The sequence below is a fragment of the Crocodylus porosus genome, unplaced genomic scaffold (genome assembly GCF_001723895.1).
Source record: "Crocodylus porosus isolate Cpor-Errol unplaced genomic scaffold, CroPor_comp1, whole genome shotgun sequence".
NCBI classification, from domain to species: Eukaryota; Metazoa; Chordata; order Crocodylia; family Crocodylidae; genus Crocodylus; species Crocodylus porosus.
The window spans coordinates 60,008,347-60,019,375 of record NW_017728947.1 but is presented as its reverse complement, the minus strand read 5'-3'; the positions used below and the strand labels follow the sequence as shown (position 1 = coordinate 60,019,375).

Below are 11,029 nucleotides of genomic sequence, written 5' to 3'. Positions count from 1 at the left end.
CTACATCCTTTCTCATGTGTACAACTCCAGAACTGAACATCTTGTCAAAGTCCTCATACAATACTGTCACCAGAAAAGACGATATTTCTGTGGTTGTACTAACACCATACAGAGAAGAAATACTGACTTTCTGCTATGTGACATAATAGCTTTGCATGTGCAGTGCAAATGACTTTATTTCCTCATTCCATAGAATATGCATATCTAATTTGCTCTCCATTATTGCCTAGGACTTCTAGCTTTTTAGTCTTCTCTTTCCCATTAGTCATTTCTTAATGACTGATTTTACCCAGATTAGTTACTTTGGAAAAGTGAATAGATATTTTCTATTCCTGTCAGGTTTTCTCTCATATCTCTTTCTCTTGTTCAGAGCTCCATACAATGTACAGTAAAAGCTGTGTTATCCGGCACTTTACCATCCAGAATGCTCTTTTAACTGGCATCTGTCATAGACAGCATCTGTTGTTTGCAGCAGTGGATCAACACAGCAAAAGTGAAACCCGAAGTCCTACTATGGCACTTCTGATTTTGCTGCCGTGAGCCGAGTCCCACTTCTTCCTCAAGGACCATAGATAACCCAGGGCAAAGCAACCTGTGCGGGGCCCCCTGGCACACTGATACCAGGGAGTGAAAGCCCTGGCGCACCAGATGTGGCTCTCAAGTAACCAACATATTTGATTAACTGGCATCCCTAATTGCCTATGGATGCCAAGTAACAGAGCTTTTACTGTAGTATAATGTCACTTTAGACTGACCTTCTCTTCCACCAAATAAAGTCAGTTATTTAAATAGTTATTTATGGCACTCAGTGTTGTCAGTGGTCTTTAGAGTTAGACTACAATCAGCAGTGGGAAGAAAGGAATTCAGCTTTATCAGATCTATTGTTTCAAGTTGTCTGCAAACTGTGAGGAAAACATCAGTACTCTTAATTTTCTATTCCAGTGGTTGGAAACCTGACTTTGCAGCTACATGGCTTGAAACTGCTTGTAAACCAAAAGGTTCAGTTCTCTAAAATGTGACTACAATGCAAAGAACAAATACATTAAAGAAGCTGGAATTGGATTGCTTGACCCATTGCTAAGATGCACAATATGGGAAGATAGTCAGGATAGCATTGACAAGCTAACCAATTTGTGTCCACATAGAAGACATGCACTGTTAAACTGCCACCTAAACTTATTAAACTGGACTAGGACTTGTTTACAAGGGTTGTAGTAATTTAATTACATCAGTGGCCCCATTGCTGAAGGAAAGGTATTCATTGGGGAAATGAATAGAGTCTCCTCTACAAAAGTTGGACTTTTTCCTGAAGTCGTTCTAATCTGGTATAAAATCTAGTTGAAGTGCTACCCCCAAAGTATTTTTTTAAAAGGCCTGTAATCCAGTCCTTCACGTGGAAAACTGGTGCCACCTTAGTCAGGGAGGGCACATGCCCTGCCAGTGACCAGTGCCCGGAGGGGGTTCCCCATGACCAATTGCATCGACTGGGAAGTGCCCACGTCGGTTCATCTGGTGCTCCTGCTCCCCAGCTTGTGCTTGTGGGGGGAAGGGGCACCAGTGCTCCCGCCTGCCCCCCTGGACCTCACCTAAGTGGGGTGTGTGGCCTGTGCACAAGCTCTCTCAGGGAGTGCACATGCACCCCCATGTACCCCCTACACGTCACCACTGGCCCTTCACATACCCAACATGCATTTTTTTCAAGAGTGAGTTCTCACTATTCTGCATCCTTCCACTCTCTTTGCTTTGGTAAATATTCCTTGTTCTTTCAGGACTCCGCTGCATGGTGGGCTCAACGCACAATCCACAGAATCGGTCCTGCTGTGCACGGTGACAGACGTGATTATGGGATCACGTCAGATCCCATTGTGCCTTATTGCAGGTTCTGGGCTCCCCCTGCACTGGCACAAAGTCACTGCAGCTGTAAGCTCCCTCCCGCAAGGGGCATGGCTCCTCCTCCCCGGAGGGGTCTGACTGCTCCCTCCCAGCTGCGGGGGTGCGGGGAGCCCGTGCAGTTGGGATTTCACAGCAGCTGTGGTCTCCTCGCCCTAGGGTGCGTGGGGCACCCCTGCGGCTGGAAGAGCGCATCTACTGGGCCTGCCAAAAGACGTTGGAAATATCTGAAGACCATGGTGGGGTTGTAGGGCCACTTATGGTTTTGGACTGACTCGCAGACTTGGACTTGATTTAGCTTGGAACATGAAACATTTCTTTAAAAATACACAACCCCCCGCAATCTACTGCGGAGCTTTTGGCATTGCTACGGGCCTCCTTCCCATTCCGCCCCCGGGAGGCTGCCGCCATTCTCACGCTATTGCCCCTACCGGCCACCATAGCTCCTCTGCGCCCGCTGACCACTGAGAAGGGGCCTTTTTTTTTTTTTTAGGCATCCTCTACAACCGCCTGGGAATCAGTGAACCCGCTTGGGAAGCCGGGTCCCGGCACTCTGCCCTTCCAGCAGAGAAAGTGAGAGGCACCCCCGCGCATTACCCTGCCCCGGCGCTGGGTCCGACATCGCCGCTTGAGATCAGGCATTGGGGCGGGCACCCGGCGTTGGCAGTTGAGCCACGGGGGCCTGAGATTCGAAAGGACGGCGGCCCAATCAGAGGCGAGGCGGCGGAGTTGGGCGCCGCGTTTGAGCGCTGCGGCGGGGTTAGGGCCGGGCCCGTGGTCGTGAGCGCGGCGGGGCGTGATGGTGGAGCGCGGCGTGTGACAGCGGGGCCGGGCTGGGCCGGGCCAGGCCAGGATGGCGGAGCAGAGGCGCGGCCTGGTGCGGCTGGCGGTGCTACAGGAGCTCCGGGCCGCCCACGGCATCAAAGTCAAGAGCGGGAGCTGCCGGGCGGCGGCGGCGGGGAAGCAGCATCCTACAGCGGCCGGGGAGGTAAATGGGGGGAAGGGCGCACGGGCCCCGGTCCCAGTCCCAGTAAGCCTGCGCGTCCGACCCTCGGGCTCCGCTTCCTGCGGGCCCGGACGGGGCCCGGGGGTTCAGTTGTCAGTCCCTGTTTCCGCTCGATGTTGGCACTTTATTGCCGCTGACCGGTCTTTCTTATTCGTAAGGAGAAGCGGACGCGGCCCGATCACGGGTTCCCCCCGGGGCTGTGGGGGGGGAGCGATGCAGCTCTGCGGAGCAGCTTGGTAAGCAGCTCGGAGCGCGTTCCGAGTGTGGGCGAGAAGCCAGGCGCTAAGCGTCTCTTCAGCCCTGTGTCAGAGAGGGGCGCGCAGGCGGGAGTCTCTTTCTCGTTCCCTCTTCCGGGCAGCGATGGACGTAGCAGTGGTGCGGCTTGGTAAGGGGCTGGTTGTGCAGCTCTTAGTTCTTTCTGAGAACTGCATGTTGCAAGGCAGATGATTGTGCAAGAGGCAGCTCAGATTTTAAATAGTGCTTAGTCCTACTGAGTTCGACTTTTTTGTGTGACCAAGCAGGCCAAAGGTGGTACTGTATAGTGTCATTTGACGCAAAAACCTTTAAGCTCTTAAAGTGTCTTTTTAAATTCTTAGTCCTCTGGCTTGAGGAAACTGTCTCTGCTGATATGATCTCTTTATTTATTTATTTTTGCATCAAGTGGGCTATATGCAGTCTTGTAAGCAACAGCATTGTGGCATAACTGAAAACGAACTTCCTGTTAGGCTGAGTTCTAGTGTGCATCTTTTTTGAAAAACGTCATTGGGATGTGTTAAGGCAATCAGGACTTGTTCTAATAAGAGATATCATCTCTACCTACAAGGTTTTTGCAAAAAAACCCCAAGCCCTTTAATTGCAAGCCTTTGGGTGCAAACACCCTTTATCAGGCATTGGAGGAAAGGTTAAAGTTCTCTGGGGTAGAACTGAAAATTCGTATTTTCTAGGATTTGAGGATGTGTTGTTATTTGGTGGCAAGCTCTTTTGAATGCTTACCTTAAAATAAAAACGGTAGCATTAACAAATGATCAGAAAGGGGTTTGTTCTAAAAATACATAGTTGCATTTTGAAAATATTTAGAAAAAAATACTGTGTCATCTGCTAGAGGACTTCAGTTGACATGAGGCAGATGTCTCCATTGGGGAATATTAGAGATATGGGCTTACGCAGGGCTAAAGAAGTCTAAACAAAATATTTTATGACTTCCTTTTTGTTACCAGTTGAATAATTTAGTTAGCATGAAGTGTGTGGCACATGAAAGGTGTTAACAAATTGTGGAAACTTGTGTACATGTTTTCTACAGAGGCATAAATCTTCTCTTATAACCACTACTAGGAGTGAAAGTACAGTAAGATGGTAGTAGATTCTTTTCCAGAAGAAATGATGCTGCTTTTGTTGAACCTTTTTTTTCCAGGAGACCATTCTAGCTTGTTGGTGCGCCAGCAACACTTCACTTGATATTAGTTGTTACCCCTTATGGGATCTACATGCTGTCTGTGCAAGCTTGTGAGTTGATCTCACTTAAGACTTATGTAAATCTGCAGATCGTTTTATCTTCAAATTTGCATTTAATCTGTACCTTCAAAAGAAATCTGGAATGAAAGGTTTGCAAGTATTGTGACTTTTCTTACCAGTCCCTAGTGATTCAGTCCTTTTGTGTTTAATAGCTTTGATTTCTGCCAAAGATGAGTTTGCATCAGTTGTTTATTAACTTGTTCTTGAACAGCCTGTACTCTGTACTTTGCACATTCAAAATTAAGAGGGAAGCTAAGGCTTGTTTTTGTTCGCTCTTGGAGAAGAGCACAAATATAGAATTGGCTTGATATTGATCAAAAGCAAAAGAACAATTTAAGATATTTGGTTTAGATCTCTAATTTAAATAAAATATTAGGTGCATCAAAGTAGAGAAGAATTAAGACCACTTTAGCTCACAGCTTGGTCTGTGTTAGAATTTGGGCATCTGTGACTAGAACAACTGTGTGCTACCGTGGTTAAACTGGAGCCTTGGAGAAGTAACCTTGGTAATTAACTGTACATAGATAATTTACAAAAAGAACTATGTGTTCCAATTTTTAAAGTTGGTGGAGGCTGTCTAACAAGTTGGGGGTTTTTTGCAAAGTTTTAGCTCCTTGCAGCTTCCCTACTATTACATATTATGCTATGCTGGATATGATCTGTACCAGTTGCTTGGTAACGCTTTCAAAAACTGTTTTAACAATATCATATTTTGTGTTTTAGGGCAGGGTTTTTGGAATATCTCTTCATGTTTTACCTCAGTCACTTGTGCCAGAATATGGAACTATTCCAAAGTAAGCAAATATTGCATGTGAAACTAGATCCATTTCCCCCTTCCTGTAGCAAATTATTTAAACTGGAGAGCAATTACAATTTTTTTTCTTGGTCTAGTAAAAATTGTCAGAGGAGGGGAGATATTACTTGAAAAAAGTTTGGAAATTGTACTGGGAACTCGAGAGAGATGGATGAAGGAAAACTGAATTGCGTTCTGAATATAAACCATGCTGTGACTTTTTTCCCCCTCTCCTCAGCTTTCTTCTTGATGCTTGCAAACATTTAGAAGAGCATATTCACACTGAAGGACTCTTCAGAAAATCTGGGGCTCTTGTTCGTTTAAAAACATTAAAGGTAAATTTTAGAAGAGTAGTTTTATTAAACTCCAACTATATTTCTCTTGACTAGACATGTGCTTGATGATCTGAATCTACAGAAGCCTTCAAGTGTTTGAACTGGGAGTACTTGGATTAGCTTTACTATTGTTATTTATTTAAACTTCTTCTCAAAGATAGGCTTCCTTTTTTGTGCATTTTGAAACACAAAACAATGTTTCAGCTTTTTGGAGTATGTGAGCAAGCATGTACTCCAAAAGTTGGGTTGTTTTTTTTTTTTTTTTTAAACCACAAAAGCCTTGTGAAAAGCTATACACTTTAGCTAGGGTGGGTATACGAGGCTGGTAGTCTTCTCTTACAGTAGTATGGGATGTAGGAGAGTCGATACATCCAGAAACAGTATTGCCTGATATTAAATGGTCAATGCTATCTACTACCTACTAGTTATCAGGACTAACAATTGTGTAAAGTATGTGTGGGGGCTGCAATTAAAAACTGGAAAGATGTGAGATGAAACACAGCCATCTTGCCTGCTGTGCAAATAGGGAAGGTAAGAAATGTATCCTCTCTGTCGATGAGACTGCAAACTCTTAAACCTAGTAATCTTATAAAACATGTTGTAGACCTCAATTTACACTCCTTATGAATTATTTCAGAGTAAACTGGATCGAGGTGAAAACTGTCTCTCTGCTGCGTTGCCATGTGATATTGCAGGGCTTCTTAAACAGTTCTTTAGGGAGTTGCCAGAGCCCATCCTTCCGTCTCATCTTCAAGAAGCTCTTTTAAAGGCTCAGCAGCTAGGAGAGGAGAAGAAAACTGTCACGATGTTGCTTTCTTGCCTGTTCCCTGACAAAACAATTGACACTTTGCGGTACTTTTTCAACTTCCTCAGAAATGTATCCCTGAGGTAAGTAGGAAGAAACATGGGGGCGGGGTGGTGAACAACTTGGAAACCCTGTAAAATGCTAAACACAGATAATGGCTGTAGTTTTCTCTCATAAATATAAAAAATAATTGCTTACCCAGGGTTAATACAAATAGTGTTGTCTCCTCCTAACTTGTTGGGTGTATACCATAGAATCTTCACCTCCTGGGAGTGTGATTCCTCTTCTTATCCTCTACCATCTTTCTGCCCTTTCCAAAAGAGCAGCTAAAGAGATTTATCTCTTATCTGGGTGGTTCTCTTGTCTGAGTTCATCAACTGGCAGCTGTCAAGTTCAATAGCATGCTTGTGCCATGACTTATACTCTAGACAGGAAGTGTTGGCTTGGATCAGTGATTCTTACCATGAGATCCTTTTAAGTGTGACCTGCATTGCCACATAATAGTAACACTTCTAGGTGTGCAAAAGTGCCAGTCAGCAGTCGTGGTGGGGGCCGTGGCCAATTGCGCCAGCCCAGAAGTGCCAGTGATGTTTCTCCTGGTGCCCCCACTCCCTGGCCAGCGCTCAGAGGGGCCACCAGTGCTCCCATCGCCAAAGAGGGGAATGCTGGCTGTTGGTGCGTATGCACCCCTTACGCATTGCCGCTGAAATGTAGAGCTTTCAAATAAGAATGCCAGTATTGCCAACCCCGGTATGTCAAAAATCATGATATGAATGCTTTAAAAAAAAATCAAGAGATGCTATTTTTGAAGTTTGTGTGTGTCGGGGGGGCTTAATTGTGAAGGTGTGGGGGGCTGTATGTGTGTATAGGGAGGGATGGGCACCACAGTCCAGCAGGTCAGCCTGCGGGAGAGGGCAGGGGCTGGGGCTAAATTAAGCCCCCTGCAGTGAGGGACAGTGCTGCGGAGACAGGAGCAGGGGTAAGATGAGTGGGGCCCTGGCTGAGTGGAACCTACCTGCTGGGAAAGCATGCCCTTAAATAATTTTTTCTCCCTCTGCCTTGATCTGCCCCCATCCTTCCCTCCCCACAGACTTACCTGCCCAGGGTGGGGTAGCAACACATAGTAGATCTTAGGTTGCTTTTAAATGCCAGAGGTAATCTCCTACTTAAAAAGGTTGGAGACAGCTTCCTTAGACCAACATGGCTACAACCTACACCCTTGTAAGTTTAAAATATCATCAAGTTTTAGCTTGTATTTTAATATAATTTTTCTTTAGATCCAATGAGAATAAAATGGATAGCAGTAACCTGGCAGTGATTTTTGCTCCAAATCTCTTGCATTCGAGTAATGATGAAAAGATGTCACTCAGCACAGAAAAAAAGCTTCGTTTGCAGGCCTCTGTTGTGCAGACACTTATTGATCATGCAGGTGATATAGGTAAGATGCTGAATGAATAATGTTATGAATTTGTTTAAAAGCATGTGTGTGCTTTTGGACTATAATTTCCCTCTAAATATTTTATATAAATCTCTAATTCAGGTCAAGTACCAGAGTTTATCCTGGAAAAGGTACCTGCCATGTTGGGTATTGATGGCTTGGGTTCTACTCCTTCACTAAAGGGCTACGAAGAAAATGAATCTCCTGGTGAATGGAAAAGGAAGCGACGGCAAAGTGTTGGAGGTGAGTGTGTTAACTGAAAATCTAAGTTTAACAAGTGTTATTAATTTGAGAAACTTTGAGATAAGCAGGTCCTCCTCAGATACCCTAATGTCTCAGAACTGCAGACTTCCACATCGTCTGAAGCTTCATAAGCTGAGGATGAAAAGCTTGGCTTCATGAAAGCTAGCATATGGCTGGAAAGCATTTCGGCACTTAATTAGTGCTGAAGTAAAAACCACATTTGGATAATGCGCGCCATAACCCTTAGTATGCATCTTTTTATGTTTGAACTACAATAGTTATCAGTTTGGTGTAAGTAGGTATGCAGCAAAATAATGCTGTACCTTTTAACATGTGGACACCTGGCTTCAAATCTTACCTTTTGGTCAGAAATAAAATCAGTTTAGAGGTCTGAAAATTCTTGATCCTTCAGACCAATGTCACACTTCTCAGATTTACAAGCTTATTAAACTTTAAGTAGAGCTTGGGAGGAGTAGTGACCATCTATGGATCACTTTTTTGGCTTTTGGACCACAGTTTATTGGTTAATCAGTGGTTCTTCCACATCTTGACAAAACTAACAGTCAGTTCATGAGAGCTCTAAAATTGAAATATTAAAATTGCAAATTGGGACTTAAATGTACTGGTAGAGTACTGTTTTAGGACAGTGCTTATACAGACCCCCCAGGAGCTTTTCTCCCAATATATGTCTTGGGCATTCAAGCTTGGTAGACTATGTACTGGTTTATGAGAAACTTGCCTATCCCTGTTAGATGCGTGAGGTCAAATCCCATTCTACATACTGGGTGTGGATTTAGGCACCTAATTGCAAGTCTGTTTCGCCCTTCTCAAGTCCCTGGAAAACTTAATACAGAAGATGGGTGGGGCCCTCACTGCAATTGTATAGCTGGACAGAACTTCATTATATCCAAGCAATTCTTGATTGATGGGTATTTAATTTTGTTGGAATGGGAGATAGGCCTTGAAGTTGTACATAATAAGATTAGCTGAGCTAAAAGAAAATTTTAATTTTTTTGAACAGAAGACTCAAACAGTTCTCTAAATTCTTCTCAAAGATCTTACTTACTATTGCGTAGCTATTGGCCAGGGGACATTTCAGAGACCATAGATAAAACATGTTAGGCTATTGGTGTGATATAACAGTCTGGGTCTCTTCACATGTTGGAATGATAGCTCATATAAATCTTGCCAAATATGGATAATAGAACCACAGTGCCACTGATTCTATGTACAATAATGTGTACTCCACAGCCCCACTAATATTCTGTGCAGGACTGCACAGTAGAGATGTCTTACTAGCGCTGTACCTGTGCTTCTCCACATTTTAAAAAATAGGAGCATGTACTTGATGTATGTTGCTACAGATGAAACATATCTCTGCAGAAGTTGGAGTTAAAGCTTTTTGTCTAATCATGCTATATGTCTTTTGTGTAGTGTGCTTCATCTGTTGGAAGGGGAAAGGAGATCCCCGAGGAGTTGCACATTGTTAGTGAGTGGTAAATATGTGTGGGTGTTAAGAAAAGGTTCCTTGAATTTGGTGTTGCTTAAGTGTGTGGATGGCATGCCTTAATTTTCTGATATTTGGTTGTGGAAATGCACAGTAATAATATAGTATTTTCTAAATGTTAAAAATGAGGCTTGAAGATCTACATGACACTTATAAAAAAAATTATCTGTCCAATTATGCCTTCAAGGCCAGAACTTTTAGTCATGCCCACACAATCTAAAACTGAAAAAGTTTAAATGTGGTATGGAACGCCTCACAGGTACTTAAGTGGGACAACTGGCTTGTACTAGGCTCCCAGGATAAAAGGCTTTTTCCTGGGAGAAATCTGATATTTGTTCTTAGCCTGAGAACACTTCTTCCCCTGTGCAGTTGCTGGTTATTCAAGTTAATTGCCATTCAAGCTTCATCTGTAAATGATTTGCCCCACACTTGTTACAAAGCTTGGGACAGTCAGACCCTGGGCATTCCTGATGTCTCTTCTTTTTTTACTTGGACTTCAGTGGGGGAAGCTGTACAAAAAAGCTGTTACAAAAATGTTTCTCTCAGTTTTTATTTATATACTTAACATTATTTTGTATATATTTTGGCATAGCTTTATCTCTTTTAGTTACTTTTTGTGTATGGAAGACTGAATTATTTTTCTTTTTAAAGAGCTGGCAAAGAAACTTGGAGGGGGAGCAAGTGTAACACCTGGAAAACAAAACAAAAAAAAAAACTCTTATTTTCTTTGTCCATGATCTCTTTTCTTGTTTTTAAAAATAGAGCAAGACAAGTTAAGATTAAAAAAAGCTTGATTGCTTGGTATGTCTTGCATTTCAGATATTGTTAGTGGAGCATTGAATAAACTAAAATCTAACAGAACACCCTCCACTACACCTCAGCGAGACAGAAGTGGTAGGTATTTAGTGTATGTTTGCACTAAACAAAGCTCCTGCAGTATCTTCAGGTGTGTGGACTATATTCTAATAAGACCTGAACTAAAAGAATGAAGGATTTATTTACTGAAGTGATTAATGGTTTCTAAATCGACTCTGTTTTCAAATTTTGAATATAGTTACACTTTTTCAGTGAGGATACTACTTGTAGTCTTAGACCTGCTAGTACCATTGGTAGTAGTGGACTGAGCAGTTCTAGGATTAGAAACTAAACTGCTTTTCGTATGATGCAAACTAAGGTTTGGATGTGGCGGTGCAGCATTTAGCTATCTGGAGAATTAGAGAATGAATTCAAGCTTAAGTTTGAATCTTGCACACTTCTGTCCTTTAAACTTGCCAAAACAATTCTGTTTATCTTAATTTTCTTCGCACCTATATCTTCTTGTTCTATTAATGTATATTTGGACTTTCCAATGGGAACTTTGCTTGCAAAATAAACAAAGCTATTGCTTAGTGTCTTGCTTATTTAAAATGCATGCCATTTCATTCCAGTTATTTAACAACTGCTTCTGCAGAAATCTCCCTTATTTAAATAAGGGAGATTTTACATTTTTTATTAAGTTCT

The 11,029-nt window shown here is 42.9% G+C and overlaps 1 protein-coding gene across 1 annotated transcript in view; it reads left to right on the top strand.

Annotated features, from left to right (window-relative positions):
• Positions 1-2,656: 2,656 nt before the first annotated feature.
• ARHGAP11A (Rho GTPase activating protein 11A) overlaps positions 2,657-11,029 on the top strand; it is a 17,992-nt gene continuing 9,619 nt past the window's right edge. The window contains exons 1-7 of the mRNA XM_019551050.1: positions 2,657-2,878; positions 5,132-5,202; positions 5,440-5,536; positions 6,174-6,424; positions 7,619-7,779; positions 7,882-8,022; positions 10,349-10,515. Coding sequence (XP_019406595.1) covers positions 2,744-2,878; positions 5,132-5,202; positions 5,440-5,536; positions 6,174-6,424; positions 7,619-7,779; positions 7,882-8,022; positions 10,349-10,515 — 1,023 coding nt within the window. The 5' untranslated portion in view covers positions 2,657-2,743. The remainder of the gene's footprint in view (positions 2,879-5,131; positions 5,203-5,439; positions 5,537-6,173; positions 6,425-7,618; positions 7,780-7,881; positions 8,023-10,348; positions 10,516-11,029) is intronic.